Source organism: Trichosurus vulpecula, chromosome 3, assembly GCF_011100635.1.
Source record: "Trichosurus vulpecula isolate mTriVul1 chromosome 3, mTriVul1.pri, whole genome shotgun sequence".
Classification (NCBI taxonomy): domain Eukaryota; kingdom Metazoa; phylum Chordata; class Mammalia; order Diprotodontia; family Phalangeridae; genus Trichosurus; species Trichosurus vulpecula.
Window position 1 is genome coordinate 322499874 of NC_050575.1, and position 21373 is coordinate 322521246.

At 40.7% G+C, this 21373-nt stretch overlaps 1 protein-coding gene across 1 annotated transcript in view; it reads left to right on the plus strand.

Moving 5' to 3' along the window:
• The first annotated feature begins 8174 nt into the window (after positions 1-8174).
• Positions 8175-21373, plus strand: part of RAB1A (RAB1A, member RAS oncogene family) — a 45670-nt gene continuing 32471 nt past the window's right edge. Inside the window, exon 1 of the mRNA XM_036751684.1 lies at positions 8175-8678. Within this exon, the coding sequence (XP_036607579.1) occupies positions 8656-8678 (23 nt within the window). The 5' untranslated portion in view covers positions 8175-8655. The remainder of the gene's footprint in view (positions 8679-21373) is intronic.

The following is a 21373-nucleotide window of genomic DNA, read 5'->3' on the forward strand; positions in this document are numbered from 1 at the left end:
GCAAGAAGAGTCACCCTTTCATTATGGACTACAGTAAAAAAAGATGGCAGACACCTAAGAGGGGTTCTGAGATGTAGAGTAGAGAAATGTGGGGCCTTCTAGTGGGACAATGGAAATGGGACGATGTACAATCTCTATATTTACAGTAAAGAATGAGATGAAGTAATTTGCTGAGAGCTAAAGGCTGTGGTGTAGGAAGTCTGAGGAGAGAGGAGGTTTGGAATACCTGGGATGAAGAGAGTGATGGGTCAAGTCAAGTCAAGTCAAGTCAAGTCAGAAAGCATTTATTAGGAATCTATGATGTACCAAGTACTATGCTAAGGGTTAGGGATACAAAAAAAGGCCAAAACAAACTCCTTCCAAATTAAAAAAAAAAGTCCCTGCTCTCTGGGAGCTCACAGTCTATTGTTGGAGGAGAAACAACATGCAGACAAGAATTATACAGGATAAATTGGAGATAATCTCAGCAAGGACTAGCATCAAGAACAATTGGGAGAGGCTTCTTATAGAAGGTAGGGTTATAGCTGGGGCTTGAAGGAAGCCAGAAAAGTCAGGAGTCAGGAAAGAGGAGGGAGAAATTTTTAATGGGGGACAACCAGTGAAAACAACCTGAGTTGGGAGATGGAGTGTCTCATGGGAGAAACAGCAAGGAGGCCAATATCATTGGATCACAGAGTATCTGCAGGGGATTAAAGACCATAAAATGTGACTATAAAGTTAGAAAGGGGTCAGGTTAAGAAGAGCTTTGAAAGCCAAACAGAAGATTTTATATTTGATCCTGGAGGCAAGAGGAAGCCACTGGAATTGATTGAAAGTGGCAGGACTGAGGTGACATGGTCAGAACTGTGCTTTAGGAAGGTCAATTTGATAACTGAGAGGAGGATGAACTGGAGTTGGGAGAGAGTGAGGGAGTGAGACAAAGTAGAAGGCTTTTGAAATGAGGTGGCATGGGCCTGAGCCAGAGTAGTGGCAGAGTCAGAGGAGAAGGAGGCATATACAAGAGTTGTTGTAAAGATAGAATCAATAGGACTTGGCAGTGAGGGCAGTGAGCGAGAGTGAGAAGTCAAGAATAACGCACAGATTGTAAGCCTAGGTAACTAGGAGCATAGAGGTACCCTGAAAAGTAATAGGGAGGTTAGGAATAGTTATCTGTAGAGAGAAAGAAACTGGGTAGTGGATATGTGGATTTTAAGGTATCTACAAGACATTGTAATGTTAATGGAATAGGAAGATCTTCCCCATCCTTTAATAGGCCTATGTGACCATATGTGTTCAATTACAGCTGTGATACATCCTGAGTCACATAGAGCCCATTGGGGGAGGAACTTGCCTAAGAGGAGGCTTGCTTGTAGGAAGGCTTTTGCACCTTTTGGTACTAAACTAATTAGGCACTGAGTCACAAGGGTTGTGAGGGTTGTGGCGCCTTCTAGCTCTGAGCCTATTAGCCAAAAGTGTATATATATTCTGTGGTGAGCTTTTGCTTTCGGGGCTTGCTCATGAGAAGTACCTTTTGATTCCCTGGACGGGACTCTGAATAGCTATTTTGTTAAGAGCCCCCAGACTACTCAGATGTAGTGGTGCTCCCCTGATCCAATGGTGTATGTAGGTGGATAGTTGGAGCCCTGTCTGTTGAATCTCTGTGCTAATTTCTCTGCTTGCATTTTCTTTATGTTCAAGGTGCTGACCTTTCTCCGGACCTAGTGAATGTAATTAAAAAAAGATTGATGACCCCTTTAAAAGTTGTCTTTCCTTTATAAAAGCAGATAAAAGAACTTGGGCTAGTAGGCCATCCTGGTCGTGCCAGAGTGTTTGCTGTTACAGACACCTATTTTGAGATACCAAATAGGCAGTTGTGGATGCAAGTCTGGAGGTTAGGGCTGGATAAGTAGATCTGATAGTCATCAGCATAGAGATGAAAATTTAATCCATGAGAGCTGATGAAGTCACCAACTAAAATAGTATAGGAGAAGAGAATAGGGTCCACAATAGAGTCTTGATGATTAGCAGGAATGACTTGGATGAAGATCCAGCAAAAGAAGTGAGGAGCAGTCAGAAAGAAAGGTAGGACAGAGTAGTGTAACAACCTAACAGGACAGCTAGGTGGAGAGAACACCAGGTGTGGAGTCAGGAAAGCCTGAATTCAAATCCAGCCTCAGACATTTAGTAGTTGTATGACCTGGGCAAGTCATTTAATGGCTGTTTGCCTCGGTTTCATCATTTGTAAAATATAAAATAATAGCGCTTACCTTGCAGGGCTGTTGTGAGGATTGAATGAGATAACTGTAAAGTGCTTAGCACAGTCCCTGGAACAGAGTAAGTACTATATAAAGGTTAGCTATTGTTGTTACTAACAAAACTGAGAGAGAGAGAGAGAGAGAGAGAGAGAGAGAGAGAGAGAAAGAGAGAGAGAGAGAGACTGAGACAGAGAGAAAGGAGAGAGAGGCAGAGAGAGACATAGAGAGAGGAGAGAAAGAGAGAGACACAGAGAGACAGAGAGAGACATAGAGAGACAGAGAGAGAGACAGAGAGAGACACAGAGAGGCAGAGAGAGACATAGAGAGACAGAGAGACAGAGAGGCAGAGAGAGACACAGAGAGAGAGAGGAGAGAAAGAGAGAGACAGAGAGACACAGAGAGACAGAGAGAGAGAGTCTGTGATCCAGGCACTGAACTCATTGAAGAGAGCAGGGTGTCCTTGAAGTCGGTAAATAACAGCTACCAGAATCTTGATTGAGTGGTAAATATGGATTCAGTGAACCTCAAAGGAAAGGTTTACTCAATGATAGAGGGAGGGCCTAGAAGTCATGATAGGGAACAAGGAGTATTCTAGTTCCCCTACCATGATTGGTTGGGGTATAAATGAAAGGGCAGCTAGTGTGGAAAGGGGGGCCAGAGAAGCTGTGCTATTAGGAGGGAGCCAGGTCTCTGTAAATTCCTGTAGACCAAAGGAGTGAGAAAGGAAAGGGTATAAAATGAAAGCGAGTTGTTACTTCTGGAGTGACATTCCATAGAACACAGTGGAAAGGGAGAGGGAGCTTTACAGTGGTACACTGCGGGGTGGGGACAATTGGATTGCAGGGGATGATGGAAATAATCATAATAATAATCACATCTAAGTAATAACAGCAGGCATTTCTAGAGCTCCATGTGCCAGGCACTGCATCAAGTGCGTCATGATGATTATCTCATTTGATCCTCACAATGACCTTAGGAGGTAGGTGCTATCAACATATCCATTTTATAGATGAGAAAACTGATGCAGGGAGAAGTTAAGTGACTTGCCTAGAGTCATGCAGCTAGTAAGTGTCTGAGTTCAGATTTGAACTCAGGTGTTCCTGACTCCAGGCCCAGCTCTCTATTCACTGTGCCACCTAGATGGAGAACACTTGGAACGGATTTGAACAAATCAGAACATGGATTTGGACAAATAACAAACAGCTGGAGGTTCAGAGTCACGGTGATGGGGAGAGTAGGACTGGATGGGTATTTGTGAATCATTGAGGTATCTGAGTGGGGACAGGCTCAGGCGAGGGGCCTGGTAGAGGTGGAATTACAGGAGGTCCCAGAGCATACTAGGAGGGAGGAAGATGGAATGGTGGGCCCAGGAGCCTGGGCCTAGACAGCTAGGTGGTAGCATTGGCCTTGGAGTCAGGAAGGCATAAATTCAAAATTGACTGCAGTTAGTTACTGGCTGGGTGAATCTGGGCAACTCAATTACCCTCAGTCTGCTTCAGTTTCTTCAGCTATAAAATGAGTTAATAATAACACCTACCTCTCAGGGTTGATGTGAGGATCAAATTAGATAATATTTGTAAAGCACACTTAATAGGGTGCCTGGCACTTAATAGGTGCTTAATAAATGTTTGTTTTCTCCTACCCTTCATAGCAAGCAATTCCCTCCTTACATGACAGGCTCAAAAGAGTTAGTAAAGCTTTAAACTGCACTAAGACTTTTGGGACATCCTATATTATAAAGTACCTAGTGGGGGCACATATAATTGGTGCTTTCTTTAGATGTTTAGAGGACATAGAAATTAGCTGGAGTAGTTAGAGAAGTCTTCAAGGAGGAGGTAGAGAAGGGGATAGGAATTAGAGGAAGGGCTACCCAAGAGAATTAGTGAGCAAAGGCCAGGAGCCTGGAATGGGTAAGGCATGCTCAGGAAATAAGCAAGTAATCAGTCTGGTTGTGTAGCAACAACGTGGCTAGCAGCTGCTGCTGAAGTATAAGACCCAACAAGACCAGCAACAAGAGCTGCCAGCACAGGTTATTTGATCTGCTTTTCTAAGGAAAGCAACATTAAGGGGTTAACAATCTCACTTTAATCAAACATACATATACCATTCACTTAGTTCAGGGGCAAAAGCCAGTACCCTGAGCTTCAGAGCAAATACAAATAGAAATTACGAACAGAAAATACCAACAGATCAAATAATACAATCCAACAGACAGGCTTTGTCTGATCAAGACATCACATACATAGTTACCAAAAAGAAAAGCACCAACATCTGGGTTTTCTTCAAAGCTGGGGGGCTCCAGTGGCTACCCAGAGTCTTTGTACCAACACTCTTCCAGTGAGTGAAAGCCCCAAACAAAATGCTAACCTCTGAGTTTATATACCCTTCTTAGGACCTGAAGGCTTTACACCTAATCAGCAAAAGGGTGGGCCTGGGGTTTTGCACCTAGTAAGACTTAATCAAAGGCACTTGATTACTTTAGCATTCTAAAAGAGAAAAAAAAACCCACCTTAATTAATATTACAGGCTGAAACAAACGATTCCTGTAGAGATTGATAAAGTTAAGAAAAAAAAGTTGGGTCCAGCTTTCAGAGGCCCTTGAATTCTTCTCTAAAGAATTTGGGCATGGTGGAACCAAGATGGTAGAGTAGTCAGAGCCAAGATGGTAGAGTAGCAGGAAACAAAACAGCCAAGTTCTCATCCACAAAATTCCTCCAAATCGGCTTAAAATGCACTAGACCGAATCCTGATGGTGAAATCCAGAAAAAGTCACAGTAAGTCCTTTGTTTGGCTCAGGTTGGCATAAGGAGACAGACAGAGAGAGGTGTACTGACACTGGGGAGGGAGTTGGGGCAGGAACACACTGTCATAGAGTACATTCCAGCTTCTAGGGAGAGACTGTGCATCAGGGCAAGAGGAGATCCCAGACCTATACTAGGCACCCCCAGATCCATAGTAAGGTAGTGTGATGGGAACAGGTGCCCACTGACATCTTCGTTGCTCACTACACCGTTCTGAGTCACAGTCCTACACACAGGGGAAGTGTTGCTGGGTGGGGGGGGGAAGAGGGAGGGAGGGAGGGAGAGAGAGAGGGAAATCGAGAGAGAGAGAGAGAGAGAGAGAGAGAGAGAGATTGAGAGAGAGAGATGTTGTTATTAATGGACTGAAAGAGCTTGAAGAAAAAACACAGAAAAGAAATGAGAGCTATGGAAGAAAGGATTGGAAAGGGAATTAACAGTTTGAGACAAGAAGTATAAAACCTTGTCTGAGCAACAAACTCCCTGAAAAATAGAATGGACCAAATAGAAACCAAAAACTCCATGAAACAACAAGAAATATTAAAACAAAATCAAAAGGCTGAAAAATAGAAGAAAATGTAAAGTAGCTCATAGCAAAAACAACTGACCTGCAAAACAGATGGAGGAGAAAAAAATTGAAAGATTATTAGACTATCTGAACACCATGAATTTAAAAAAAAAAAGGAAAGTGACCACATCTTTTAGAAGAAGGCAAAGTAGATATAAAAAGAATCCACCAGTTCCCTCCTGAAATAAGCTCCAAAATGAAATTTCCCAGGTACATCATAGCTAAAATCCAAAGTTTCCAGGCCAAAGAAAAAAATTAAACAAGCAGCCAGAAAGCAAGATTTCAAATACTAAATAGACCACAGTCAGGATCACACAGATTTAGCACCTACCACTTGAAAGGAATAGAAATCTTGAAATATATTCCAGAAGGCAAAGGATACAGACTTACAGGTTAAGAAGATCTTACCCAGCAAAATGCATATAATACAACAAGGGGGAAATGGGCCTTTAATGAAATAAAGCATTTCTAAGCACTCCTGATGAAAAGGTCAGAGTTGTATAGAAACTTTGAAGTTCAAAAGTGGGATGTAAGAGAAACATAAAAAGGTAAACGTAACAATGATGATCACCTAAACAAAGATTAGACTTAACTGCTTACATTCTATTATAGAGAAATGATATATGTACACCCTCTGAACCTTATTATCATCAAGGTTCGTAAAGGGAGTCTAATTAGATGAAGCCTAGGAGCAGTTCTGTTACCTCTTGATCTTAAGAGAAGAATGGAAAGAAAAAGAAAGAGGAATAGAGGAGGGGAGGAAGATTAGGGAAAATTATCTGACATAATTAGGGTATACAAATAGAAGAGGGGTGAGGGGAACATCTCACACTTCATTACTTTCATCTGCATGGGTTAAGCAAAGGAAGAATATACACACATACACCTGGGTTCAGAAATATATTTCATTTGACATAGGAGGGAAAGAGGAGTAGAGAGGGAAAATTGAAAGAAGGGTAGATTAAGAGAGGGCTTAGTCCTAAGCAAAATGAACTCTAAGTTGGTACAAAAATATTTAAAGTTCTTTTGAGGTGGCAAAGAATGGGAATTAGAGGGGGCATCCATAAATTGGAGAATGGATGAACAAATTATCGTATGTTTGGGAACACTGTTATGTTGTGAGAAGTGTTGAAGGGAATGGTTTCAGAGACACCTGGGAAGACTTGTATGAACTGATGGCAAGTGAAGTGAGCAGAAACAGAACAATTTATACCACGATACAAGCAACTTGCCTCATGCATTGCTAAATGAAGGTGGAGAAAGAACTGGGAACTCTTATCAGCATAATAACTAACCACAATTCCAGAGAACTAAGGATGAAACATGCTGCCCACATCCTGATAGAGGTTTCAGAAGAAAAAAAAAAGGATTCAGAGTGTGAAAGGAGATAATTTTTTAAAGGACGTGGTCAATGTGAGAATTTGTTTTTATTGCCTATATATATTTATAACAATTTGTTCTTTAGTTCACAAGTGTGTGTGTGTGTGTGTATGTGGGGTGTGTGTGTGTGTGTATGTGTATGTGGGGGGGTGTTAGAGTGGAAGGGTGAGAAGGCAGATCACTACTGATTGAACAAATATATATGTAATTGTATATTATATATAATTTTAAAAAAAATTTTGGGCTTGGTCTTTAAAGTCCATAGCTCATAGGTTCTTAAGGTTTACAAAGAGTTACCTCACATCAACCCAGATGGGCAAATAATCCCCATTTTACAGATAAGGAAACTGAGGCTCAATGACTGGCCCGAGGTCACCCAGGTCATAGCAGTGACATAATGATACCACCTTTAGATAGATTGTTCCAACAGCCAGGTATCAACAGGATGAACTGGACCAGGCAGAGGCAGCAGGACTAATTAGGAGACTTGTGCAAGTGTGTGCGCGTGTGTATGTGGGGGTGGGGGTTACCAACACGATGAATTAGACCAGGTATAGGCAGGAAAACTAATTAGGAGACTTGTGAAATTGTGTGTGTGTTTGTGTGTGTGTGTGCGCGCGCGCGCGGGCATCAGAGGTACTAACAGGCTGAATAAGACCAGGTATACGCAGGACTAATTAGGACACTGGTGAAATTGTGTGTTTGTGTGTGTGTTTCACTGCAGGTGGGGTGAGGGAGAGGGAGGAGTCAGGATTGCTGCGGTTTGACACGGACACAACTCCAGAGTTCAACCAGGTGCAGCAGAGGCATCGCGTGTATCGCCTTTGCTCCCAGCCCCTTTCAAAGTCTTTTCCTAGGGATCTTATATTCGTGTAATTAAGGCTCTCAAGTGAGCCGTCTCAGAGAGGTTTCCCACCCAGCTGCCTTTCTAAGCTTCCTTCTCCTGGAGTTTCCTCTCCAGCTGGACCCTTCCCTTTTCTTCCTTCCTCCCGGCTCCTTTCTCCTTTCCTCTTCCCCGCCCCTCACTTCTCGCCCCACCCCTCTCCCGCAGTTCAGCCCCTCCCTTGACACCACCCCCTTCCCTTTAGGTCGCTGACTCGCCCAGCTGCCACGTTTCACTGATGACATCACCGAGGCCGCTCAGTTTAGCCAATCCGCTAGGGGGAGTCAGAGCGGAGCCTTCTCCCGAGAGACAGTCGGGAGGGGAGAGGAAAGGGGGGGAAGTGGGGTAAAGTGGGGTGGTCAACAGTTCCCTCAATACGCATGCGCCAAGAGAGCCGGGCTCGTCGGGAAAGCGAGTCCCAGCCGCCTCGCCAAACCATCTGGCTGCGGGGCCCCCAGGCGCGCGCCTGGACTAACTTGCCCGGCATGCAGTGCGGTGCGGCCGCCCTCTGGGCTGTGTAAAGGCCCTTCGGTCTGAGGCTTCCCTATTTCCTGGTTCGGCGGCGGCCATTTTGGGTGGAAGCGAGAGCCGAGCGGCAGGAGCGGCGGCGGCAGTGGCAGCTGATTGTGTTCACTGGGTGCGGAGGGGGGAAGACGTTTGCTCTCCCGGAACGGACTTTCTCATTCCTTTTCGTCGGTTCCGGGCGCGGAGAATCAAGGCGGCAGCGGCGGTAGTTGCAGCAGTACCAAGGGCGGAGGTGGCGGCGGCGGCGGCGGCGGCAGCTGCAGTGACATGTCCAGCATGAATCCCGAATAGTGAGTGAGGGGCCGGGAGCGGGACCGAGGCCGGGTCCGGGCGGTGAGGGGCGGACACTGGGAAGGAAGAGGAGACGTGTGGGGCCCGGGCCAGGCGATGCGGAGCCGGGACGGGCCAAGCCGGAGGCGGCCGGCGCGCAGCCGAGCCAGGGCCCGCCACTCCGAGCCGGGCCGGGCCGAGCCGGGCCAGGCGGGCCCTATTGTCTGACGGTGGAGGGGGTGCGGCTGAGAGGGAGCCGCAAGACCCAGGTGGGGGGGCGGGGTCCGGTGAAATGGAGGCTCCCCGAAGCAGGCCCGGGAAGGAAGGGGGGGTCGTGAGAGACTGCTTCGGAGGGCCAGACGAGGGGTTCCTTTTTCTGAGGGCATTGACTTCCGCGAAGCGGGTGGGTTATTCGTGGGGGGGGGGGGGTGGTGGTCGGGATACGGTGCTGTCAGCCGGCCCCTGCCCTCCTGCGGGCGGGGCAGGGTCACGGGGAGAAGGGAACGGCTCCCCGGCTCCCGAGCTTGTTTCCCCCTCCTTCCTCGGGGCCCCGCCGGGCTGCGGGTGAACATGGACGCCCCTCTGGGACCGTGAGAAGAGGAGAGGGGCGAAGAAGGGCAGGTGTGGAGCGACTTTCAAAATGCACTTATTTTCCCGAGTCCCGTTTCCTAGAGGAATTCGGCGAGGGCCGGGGGAGCCAGTCCTCCTGTTCTCCTAAGAGCCTGGTCACTCGGGGTGGAAGGACTTCCATCGCCCTTTAAAACACGGTTTTGTGTAGGTCAGAAGGAAGACCTCGGGCACAGGTACACCTGCCCTCATTACCGTGTTAACACGAACAAAGTCAAGCAGCTCGTCCCACTAGCCTCGGAGCCTCACCAAAAACCGCCTGGCGCCCCTGGGCCAGTCACCTAACCCGGCCAGGGCTCCCAGGCCACTCTCCGAGACTCTGAAGTTGCAGAGGAGGTACTAAGCTATGTGGCCAGAGGGAGTTTCTTCACCTGAGAGTCCCGGATACTTCTGAAATCACAGGTCTTGTCCCTAAAAGTCAAAGGAGAAAGAGAAAGTGGTGGGATCTTCCGGTAGATCCGCAAGTTTTGGATTACCGTACCTGAATGCTTGCAGATAAGGAATGAGGTTTCATGACGTGTCATGAAAAGTTAATGCATTTCTTTTTCTTGCTTAATCGGGAAGCAGCGACAGCAGATGTGACATACTTGGCACTTTTCCTTTTAACTGGAATTAACTTTTCTTGGGAAAATTCTGGCGTTCTTCCCCACTCCCCCAATTTCCTCCCCTCAATACATGTAAAATTACTCAAATAGTAATGATGTGATTGAAATGGATATGGATGCCTTTAAAGTAAACCGGTATGTTAGAAGGGAAGATTAAGTAATGTCAGAGTGTTCTCTGAAAATTTGAAGTTCGTTGCTGCTAAATTCCCTGAGCCCCTACCCCCTTCCCCTCTGGTCCACCCATCAGTTTAGCTGACAGTCATGTGTGTGTCACATGGCTCTTGCAAAATGCATTCTGACTGCAGGTTTTGTAACACTGTGGTTTGGTACTGAAATATTTCCTTCGGTTTGTATAAAAAGGCATCATATTTGAATAGAATCCTGCATATTTCAAGATGCAGCTTTTGTTACTATGATTTATTTGCAGGCTTGCAGTTTCACCTTTCCTTACTAATTCTAGGAAAAGGGGCCCCAAGAAAACAAAGTCTCAGAGTTGACTAGTATCCTTAACCACTCCTTAACAGTTTCTTGGCAACAGTCAAAAACAGGGATTTGCTATCAAGTTAGAAGTTGGTGGTCCTGCTGCTCAGGCAACTTCTTACACAGACTCAATTTGTTTAAAAATGGTTATACTAAAACTACTGTATCATCATAATCAAACATTAAATAGACTGGGGCAAGTTGCTTAATTTTTAAATTTCCTCATTGTAAAAAGGGGGTAATAACACTTGCCTAACCCATCCTACAGGTTTGATTTGAGGGTCAAATGAGATAATGTATGGTGAAGTACTTTGAAAACTAGGGTTATTATTGTTTATTATGATGATGATTTGAAATCAAAGCCTTAATAGGTTGCTTAGGAAAGCTTTCATAGATAACTTTATCATGGAGAATTGCCATTCCAAATTTGATCACTGTTTATAAGGTTCTTGAGTTATGAACAGAAATAAGGCATAGACTCTGCTTTTAGGGATTTTGCAATTTTAATCGGAAACTAGAGACAAACTTACTATCTTACAGTGTAATTTATAACTGCTATGTGAGTGCTGCATAGGAAGGAAGAGCTCATCTTGGTCTTGAGAAGGCTTGTGTAGGAGGAGCCACTTGAACTGGCCCTTCTTGGAATGGTGGGACTCAGATAAGCAGAAAGGGAAGGAGAGCTCATGTGCAAGGCAAGTGGAACATTGTTGGGCAAAGATGAAGAGGAGGAAGAGCCGATATTTTTAAAGTGAGTTTTGGATTTTCTAAAGTGAGTTTCAGATTTTCGTGACTAAAGCTAATAAATGTGGTGTGAAATGTGTCTACCTGTACATTGGCTTTTTAATGAAGTTAAAGGCCTGAGCAAAAAAAGCTCTGCAAGAATAGCTTCTTTGTATGATAACTGTTTTTAGTAGTTGCATTCTAGCACAGAAAATTGACCGATGACCATACTTATAATATTGGGTCCAGTTGAAGTAGAGGGGAGTTTGAAAGGAGGAAGTAGTTGTAAATCTTAGAGCACATGGTGAAAATTACTTGGGACATGACATAGCATTTAGTGGAAAAGACCAGTAACTTGTCAGCAATCAGATTAGAAAAGTCAGACTTCGAAAAACACCTTTCTTGAATTTTTTTTTTTTTTGGTGAGGTGATTGTGGTTCAGTGACTTGTCCAGGGTTGCACCACTAGGAAGTGTCAAGTGTTTGAGGTCAGATTTGAACTCAGATTCTCCTGACTCCAGGGACAGTGCTCTGCCCCAACCTTTCTTGAATTTTGAGATTGCTTTTTCTAATTTAAACTGACACCATTTTTGTTGGTAAATAAATATCCTTTCTAACAATGTCCTGAAAGTTCGTAGTTAAATATTTTTATATATTTAGAAATGTTTGCTCCAAGTTGATAATTGTCATCCATATTACTAATATTAAAATGTAGGAAAAAGTTTGAAAAGTTTGAAAGAACTTCACCTCTTTTTAAAGCAAACTGCTGGTGAAAAAGTGAGATAGAAAGAACTGAGCACTGAGCTTAGTCAGGTCTGGATTCTACTCCCAGGTATGTGTGCCTCGGTGTGACTTAGGTCAAGTCATGTTACCTTTCTGGATTTCTGATTGCTCATCTATTAAAAAACAAAACAAAGGTTGGGGGGGCGGGGGATAAAGTTGGGTTTTGGATACTAGGCTGGTTTTAGATTGATGTCCGTCCAGCCAAATGTTCATACCTTGTCATTAGCAAAAGGGATGTTGTGTGCAGTAGTATAGGAACTCCCCCTTTTGACGGTCTCAAAAATTAGGGATGTGCTTCATACTTCCTAATAATACCATAACTCCAAAATGAGTTTTCTTGATACATTCATTGTAATCCAAAACTAGTTATCCATTCAGAACACTTTTTTTTCCTATTTTCATTGATGCTGCTGAATTTAATAAAAAATGATCCTTTGGTAGGTAGGAGACAGGGCCTCTAATTAGAAAGGAAAGTTATGTACAGTTTTTTGCTGTTTTTTTTTTTTGCTTTCGTATTGGTTAATATGAAAAGGATGGCCTATAGCTGCTTTGCCATTATTATTTATTTTATAAATTGCAAAAGTTGAAAATAATATTAGTGATTTCAGTCTAGCCTCAGACACACACTAGTTGTGTGACTTTGAGCAAGTCACTTATACATCTGTTTACCTCAGTTTTCTCATCTGTAAAATGGGAACAATAATTACACCAATCTCCCAGGGTTGTTGTGAAGATCAAATGATGCTTATCATAGTTCCTGGTACATAATAGGTGCTATATAAATGTTAGCTATTATAATTATTTCTAATGATTATAGTAATAAGGTTAAAGTTGTGTTTTTATTCTTCTCTCCCTAATAACCCGATTAGTTTGAGGTAAATAATGTGACACTCTGATATGGTGTGCTACAAACTAGGAATAGGTACTGAGTTAATTAAATTTCAAAATACAGGGAAAGGAGTACTTCAAGGGATTAAAACAGTAATTTTCTGGGGTTCTTGTGGGGTGGGGAAGAAAGAGGTATTCTGGTCAAGTATTTGACAAAGTCAAACCTTAAAGCTTTACAAAGTAGCTCTGATAGTGTTGAAAATCAAAGTATTAGGTATCTACTTTCTTAGGATATTTTAAACACTATCTTAGGAATCCACCGTTGTTTTTTACTGTGAGAATTGTAGTTGATTAAAATACAGGGTTCTTCATAAAATTTAAAGTCATCAGCTTGAGTCTTTTTTAGCAATATTTGTTGACCTTTTAAAATGCCATGTCTCCATTTTCTTATATTTTGAAGTCTTAAAACCAACTTTTGGACTTTGCTCTCTCAGCCATAGCAGACTTTGAAGGGCATTTGACCTTTTTAATAATCTAGCCAGACTTCACAGTAAATCTCTGCTGTTTAATTTATGAAAATAAAAACGTTAACCAGTTCTTCCAAAAACCTGACATAGTGAAGAACCCTTAGTGATTATACTCACATAGTATGTCTTCAGAGTTTTTACTTTAAACAAAACTGTAAACTAAAGAAACAAAAACAACTCAAAGTAGTTTGACTTTCAGTTTTTGTTTCTCCCCTTCTTAATGACCGTAGGCTTATTAGATATAGTTCTGAGCTATGAATTTTCTTTAAATTATACAAGATTAAAGTATCTTAAACTGTCTTTACATGTATGGGTCTACCTTACTCTAAGATTTAAATACTTGATGTCAACTGATTGCTGGAAGTTAAAAGAGAAATTTGTATTTATTTCAGAAAACATCTATGGTTAACTCATTTTATTTTATTTATTCATTTATTTATTAACTCATTTTAAAGGCAAGTTGAATTGTGGAATGTTGGAGCTGAAAAGGACCTTAGAAACCTGTTTGGTTTTGTTGTTGTACTTTTAAAATTATTTAGCTTATGGTCTAGTTATATACAATGACATGCTGAAATCTTTCTGTTTTGTTGTTGAGTCTTTTAGTATATTTTGTGAATAGGAGATCTTCAGAGTCCAAGTATTTACATTTAATTAGTTACTATTTAAAAATTTTGCCAGATTTCTCAAGTGGACATGGCAACCCTGAGTAGTTAAAGCTCTTAAAGAGTGTTTTTCTTTGAGGCATTTTTGTTCCTTCAGTAACATTAATCTTCATTCTGAAAGAAATGACACTAAATCTCTATATCTTAATTTGTCATTTTGCTTATATAGTCTCAGAAATCTGTTAATTTTGTATTGTATCTTTTTTCTAATATTTAATCTTGGGTTTCTTATATATTTTTTTCTGACCACACATCTATCAACAGTTTTCAAAAAATTATTTTTATTCTTTCAATATTCTGTTCTTTCTAACTTCTGAGGGCAAGTATTAGGATTTTTTAGTTGCCTATGTTATGATCTACTTGACTTGCCTTCTTCTTCCAGTTTAATAGATAGCATGAAAATGTGCATCAAGACTTAAATGCTTTTTAAGTGTTAGGGTAAGGGTATAGAAACATTTTTGCTGAACTTTGAAATGCCAGTTGCTGAGCTGGAAGTAAAACCAGAATTTTTTTTTTTTTTCCCCTCTAACCTCCTCCTGGGAGTGGAGAGAGGTGTGGTCAGTCACTGCTTTCCAGTTGAAAGTGGGGCTGAGATTTTTGTTTTGATATCTGGACTGGACTAGTAGTATGGGGCGAGGGGGGGGGGAGGGTAATGTCTTCTGTCTGATTTGTCAGATATTGGTGGGAGAAGAAGATGCTTAAGAAGATTGTGGGAGGGTAGAATAGATTTTTTTGGTTGGGAAGAAACAATCCAGGGTCTACCAGGAGCCAAGAGAAATACAAAGTTAGCTGGTAGTTGAGACCACTGTGTCTTAAGCATTGGGACAGGTAGGCTATTGGAGAATGCTGCTGGAATTCAGGTTTTGGGGGTTTTTTAGTTTTGTTTTTCATTTGGAGCACACTGCAAATGAAAGCCAAGGTCATGATTATAGCCTCTTTTGTACTACGTAGCTTTGCTTTGTTCCACAATTACTAACCCTGACCAACTGTCTTGCAGATGCCTGCCTTATCAAAGGGGGGACTGTGTAGATCTAGAGCTCCATTGCAACTCAGAGGTCATCTAGCCCAGCCCCCTTAATTTTTTAGATCAGGAGACTGCTTACCTAACTTGGACATTTTTTTGAGGAGTAGTTTCATTTCACTGATTACATTTTACAGAACACCTTGCAAATTTGTACTTAAACATATTTCTTCTGATTTTGTTAGTACAAATTGATCACAGCACTAATATAAGGATAAATTCATTAGTTTCTAGAAGACTTTTTCTTTAAACTTTTGATTTTATAAATTTTAGTCTTTCTGGACTTGGAGTCAGGAAGGCCTTGGTACTATTCTTGCTGTAGACACTCTGAGTCTGGGGCAGTCATTTAACTGCTGAGCCTCAGTTTCCACATTTGCAGAATGGGGGACAATAGTACTTGCCTTGCTGGATCTTTATGAGGATCAAATGGAGGTGCTTTATAAACTGTAAAGCAAACTATAAATGTCAGTTGACACAACAGGATTCTGAAATTCTGGGCTAAAGGGTGTATTATGATAGAAATTATTCCCCTCAAGTTTCATTGACTCACTAATACTTAGGGAAACTTTGCTAACTCATGGAATGAAGAAAATGTGCTGTTAATTCCACAAGACTCATGCCAGTTTTTTGTATTTGCAGTATCGTCTTTGTCCTAACATCTTGGTATGTAATTAAAACTGGGTACTGATAGTGAAAAAAATCTATATAAGGAAAGCATTTGGAATAGTGGAAAGTGGAAGACATGGTTTTGATTCCCACCTCTGCTACTTATTATCCATGTGTCCTTGACAAGTCACAACCATCCAGCTCTTAATTTCCTCATCTGTAAAATGAGAAGATGCATACAATCTGGATTATAGTTCCAGCTATGATGATACTGGAATGGTAATAATAAGTAGCATTTATATATATGTGCCAGGCTGTGCTAAGCATTTTACAAATATTGTCTCATTTTTATCCTCACAGTAACCCTGGGAGGTAGTTGCTATTATTTTCTGACAATTGAGGAGACTGAAGCAAACGGTTTAAGTGACTTACCCAAGATAACACAGCTTCTTAAGGTTCTTAAGGCTGGTTTTGAATTCAGATCTTCCTGACTAGGCCCAGTTCTCTATCCACTCTACCACCTTGCTGACTAAAGTAGCAACTTTCTACTTACTTGTGTGACCTTGGGAAGTCATTAGACTACTATGCCTCAGTTTCCTTATTTGTAAAGTGAGAGGGTTAGATTAGATGATGTCTAAGGCTCTCTGTAGCCATAATGCTTTATGCTTAATTTATGAAGACTTGTCAGTAATATGGAAGTCAGGTACCAAATACAGTACTTTTTTTAGAAATTTGACAGGGAATGAGAGGGAATAATAGGATAAGGAAACAGGGGCAAAAGTTTTGGGGGAATACTGTCTTGGTTTTGCTTTTTAAAGCTAGGAGATATATCTGGGCATTTTCTGGACTGAAGGAGAGGCAAAATAAAAGAATTGGCAAGATTGATGGAATAATATCCCAGAGAGTATGAGATCAACACTAAGACAAATTGCTGTTATAACTACATTTAGGGTTGCAGTTTGGAGAATGTTGGTCTTTTCATCCATGACCTTGCTTCAGGATGTTAGTCTCTTAACTTCTCTAAGCCTCATCTCTAAAATGGGTTCTTACCTCACTGGATTGTTGAGCTAATATACTCAAAGTGCTGCCTTGAGGCTCTCAATATCTTAGATGTTATTTGCATTTAAATGGATAAAATATAGGGGAAAAGACATTTGGAGCTAGAATTCCAATTTACAGCTGTTAGAAAAGAAGGTGAGTCCAAAATACCACAGTCAGCAGCTAACATCTAAAGAATTTTGATTTTTACCTCTTAACCATTTAAGTTAATATTCATATAAAAATTGTGAATGAAAAGGTTATCTTGCTATTTTGTGCTAAATAAAATTTTTGTAACTTTGTAAAAATTATGAACTTAGTAAGAATAATTTATTACCAAGCTGTACATCATTCGAGACTCTTTTATATTGTATTTATATAATGTATTTTTTATGTTTATATATGTATGTATCACAACTATAAATACACACACGCACAAATTTTGGGGTTTTCCACTTAGTTTCTTAAAAACAATTCCAAAGTACCTCTTCCTTCTCTTTTTCCTCTTCTTCCTCCTCACCATCACCACCATCATTTTCCTCCTGCTCTTTCCCCTGTCGCTGCTGCTTCCTCCTCCCCCTCCCCAGTTCCCTTGGAGTGGACCATCCTGGTGCATGTTTGTGAAGCAGTGGCTGAGGAGACTCCTGGACACTCTATAGCTGATGAAAAGCGGAAGGAAGGAGTCAAGACTGAAAACTGTGACCACATTAATTTGAAGGTGGTGGGGCAAGATGGTTCAGGGGTGCAATTTAAGATTAAGAGGCACATACCACTTAGTCAACTAATGAAAGCCTGTTGTGAACAACAGGATTTGTCTGTGAGGCAGATCAGATTCTGATTTGATGAGCAACCAATCAATGAAACAGATACACCTGCACAGTTGGAAATGGAGGATGAGGATACAATTGATGTATCCCAGCAGCAGACTGGAAGCGCTTACTAAAAAGAGAATCTACAACTCTGCTCCAGAACTGTACTTCCAAGGAAAACAATACATTCACAATTGGAAAACAAGATTTGGTTCATCCACATCCTGACTGCTGCAGTATAGTTTTCTCTCTTCTTTGATTCCCTTCTCCCATTCCTTTATTGTACATAAAGTAACCAGTATATGTGCACAGGCATAATGCCTATTTTTTTTTTAACTAAATGGCCCATGGTATGTTTTTTTTCTTTTTCTTTTTTGTTTTTTTTTTCCCCAATGGTATGTTTTGATCAACATCAAATGGAGATGGGGAGGGGAAAAAACAAACTAGTTCTGTGAAAATATCCCTTTTCTCCATTAGTGGCATGCTCATTCAACTTTTATTTTTATATACCAGTAAGCTGTTTTGCTCTCACTGTTTAACAGCAACAAAAAAACTTCAATTAAAAAAAAATCCTTGCATACCTTGTTTGATTGGATAATTTCAGTATTTTTCTTTTATCATTGTAAAACCAAAGATAATTTTATAACTTTTTTGTATGTACCTGTTACATGTAGGGCACTGTCTCTCAGTAGGGATAATTTACTATAAAGAAAATGATCCTAGATAGTTTTCCCTTCAAGTCAAATATCTTGTTGTTTATATAAATTTCTTGTTTAAAAAAATAAAATAAAAGCAATTCCGTATGTTAACATAGTGTAGCTTCCTTAATTCTTCCCCTCTAATATTGGGCATTTGGATTAGTTCCAGGTTTTCTTTTATTATAACAAATGGCTTTTATAAACATCTTTGTTCAGATTTGTACAGATTTCCACCCCCTTTTCGGTATTACCTTGGGATATAGTCTCCAAAGTACAATTACTGGGTCGGTGTGCATGAAGTTTTTTAGTCTGGAGTACATATTATCTGATTCCTTTCCAGAAAGATTGAACCACTTTATAATGTTACCAACAAGTGCACTTATTTCTCCACATACTTGCCATGATCTTTCTTGGTTTTTTTGGTTTTTTTTTTTTTTGCTTTAATGAACTTTTTCTAAAGCTGTCCAGGATCTTCCTTGCCTTTTGGCAGATCCTGTTTATCAGTTTGCTATCAAACCTTGAGTGGCAAAAGGGCCACTTTCTAAATATAGAGTATAAAGTATTCACCAAAGTATTTATCATATGACCATATAAAGTATTATGATTTTTACATTAAGTGTCCTGGAAAACATTTCAGAAAGTAAGTTTAGGTATTGCCTATTTGTTTTAGCTACTTTCTTATTTTTGCATTGTTGGAATTTTTATGTGAACATTGATATATTAAACAGTTGCTTTTTGTAATTTAAGAAATTTCTTGCCTTTTGAAGGAATGAAAAGTGCAAAAATTGATATTTGTTTAGCTCCAACAACAGATTAATTGTTGCTAATATTTGTATATGAGCCAGTTTTTTCTTACATAAAATTCCTCCCAGGATAGAGTTCATCCATGGTTGAGTGTTTTGATTTGAGGGGGAAACATTTTCTCCAAATATTTATTTAGTAGCTTGTGCACCTTAAATTGTTGTAAGTACAGTGGAGAAAGGAGTAGAAGCATTCCAGAAACTAGTTTGAGGCAATATTTAGGAGTATGTGGGGATTTATCTTTTATATATCTCACATGTTCATTTGTGTACTCTTCTCCAGTGTGTTTATAGTCTATTTGATACAATACATTAGGTGTGAAATAAAGCTGTAGGAATCAGTTAATTCTGTAGGATTTATCTTCTCTTCAAAACTTCTTAAACTTTCCTATTTGCCACCCACTCAGCCATGTTTGGAGACTCAAAAATTGTTAACCTTTTAACTCTCTCCTTCACTTTTCATACCTAGTTACCCCCACTACAGTTATCTCTTCCACATCATGACTTTCCCCATTGGGGTTTCAATATATCATGGATTGGCATAAGAAATTAAATGGGAATTTTTGGGGAGTTTTGTGGAAGCCACAGACAACACATGAAAGCCAACAGACTACCCAGAAAAAGTTTAGAAACTCAGAAATGCATAAAATGTATAGTATTGTATAATATCAACTTATTCTATCTTATAATACTATAAATATATGCAATTTCTTTTTGAAAGTTAAAATAAGTAAAAAGTTAGAATTTGCAAAAATGACCAACTGTGTAACCCAAATTTTACAATAAGGTACTGTAGACATCCTATAAAAGAAAAAGAAAAGATTCAGACTTCTGTGGTATGAAGGGAGGCCTAAAAATTTTTATGTGGATTTTCCAGATCACGGGAGTGCTGCACTTCTAACCCCCAAGATGTAGAAGGGATAAGTGTATATTTATTCTACCTCTGCACCGTCTCTTTCTTCCCACTCTCACTGCCACCAGTCTGTCAATCAATCAGCATTTATTAAATGCCTATTGTGTGCCAAGTACTGTGCTAGGCAGTGGGGATACAGAGCAAAAGTGAAACAGTTCATGCTCTCTAGCAGCTTATATACTTTCCAGGGAGGCAATATACGTAAAGATACGTCCTTATTACTGCCTTTCTGGGCTGTTGCAATAGAATCCTAACAACTGAGCCTTTTTCTATTTTCTCCCCTCTCCAAGCTCTCCCTACATAGATCTGGCTGTTACATCTGCTTTGAGTTTTAGTGCTTTTTTTCTGTCACAGTTCTGTAGGGGTTAGCGTCTACTGAATCAGTTTTGTATTCTTCAGGCATTCAAAGGTGCTTTATATTCTGGTGCTGTCTTACCTGCCTTACTTTGTATTCTCTGCCCTGAATTCTGTGCCCCAGCTACTTGGACTACATATTATACATCATCTCCTGTCCCCATTTTACAGATGAAACTGATTTAGAGAGAGGTTAACTGAGTTGTCCATGGATACACAATTAATAAGCATCAGAGGCAAGATATGAATCCTGATCTTGTGACAAATTCAGTAGTTTTTCCATACTACATTACCTCTCAATATGAACCTGGGTGCTTGGGAGGATGGTTAGATTTAGGGGGAAACTATCAGTTTTCTTAAGGAACATATTGAGTCTGAGATATTGATAGTACTTGCAAATTTATTTGTTTAACAGGCAGTTGGAGATGTAAGACTGGAGCTCTGGTAAGAAATTGGACCTAGATAACATGCATTTGGGAATTATCTTTATTGGGATAATGATTAAATCCATAGGAACTGATGAAATCACTGAGTGCAAAATTAGAGAGAGAGAGAGAGAGACACGAATGCCTATAATGGACTTGGTTGGCTCCCATTCATAGGAGTGAGGAATGAATGGTCTACCAGGGGATACTGAGATGGAACTGTGAGACAAGAGGAGAGAGAGCAGTTCGTGGAAGCTAAGGGAAGAAAAAGCAGTCAGAAGGTAATGTGGTCAATCCCTGTTCAAAAGTTGCAAGAGGTCAAAGGGAGTGATAGAAAAAAGACTGTAAGATTTAACATTTAAGAAGTCATTAATAACCTTTTAGGGAACAGTTTCAGACGAGTAGTAGTGTTGGACACCAGCTTGCACAGGGTTGAGTGAGGAAATAGAAGTGAATGCAGATGATTCTAGGATTTTTGTCAGTGAAAATGAGGAGAAGGAAGTGATGAGCGTTAGGAGCTGTCTTGGTAAAATGAAGATTTTGAAGGGTAGATGAGGCGTGTTTTTAGGCAGCGGAGAAAGCCAAAGCCAGTAAATAGAGGAGATTATAGATGAGAGAAGGAATGATGAAAAGGAAAAGCTTCCTGGAAGACGTAAGATCAAAGGTTAAAGTATGGAAGGGTTAACTATAATAGGGAGAAGGGCCACCTCTTCAAGATGGATCAGAAGAAAAGAAGAGCTGTGAAAGATGCTAGAGTTTGAAGTGTGTTAGTAATGGAGATGAGAGCCTACAAAGTGCAATCTGGATTTTTCTTTTTCTT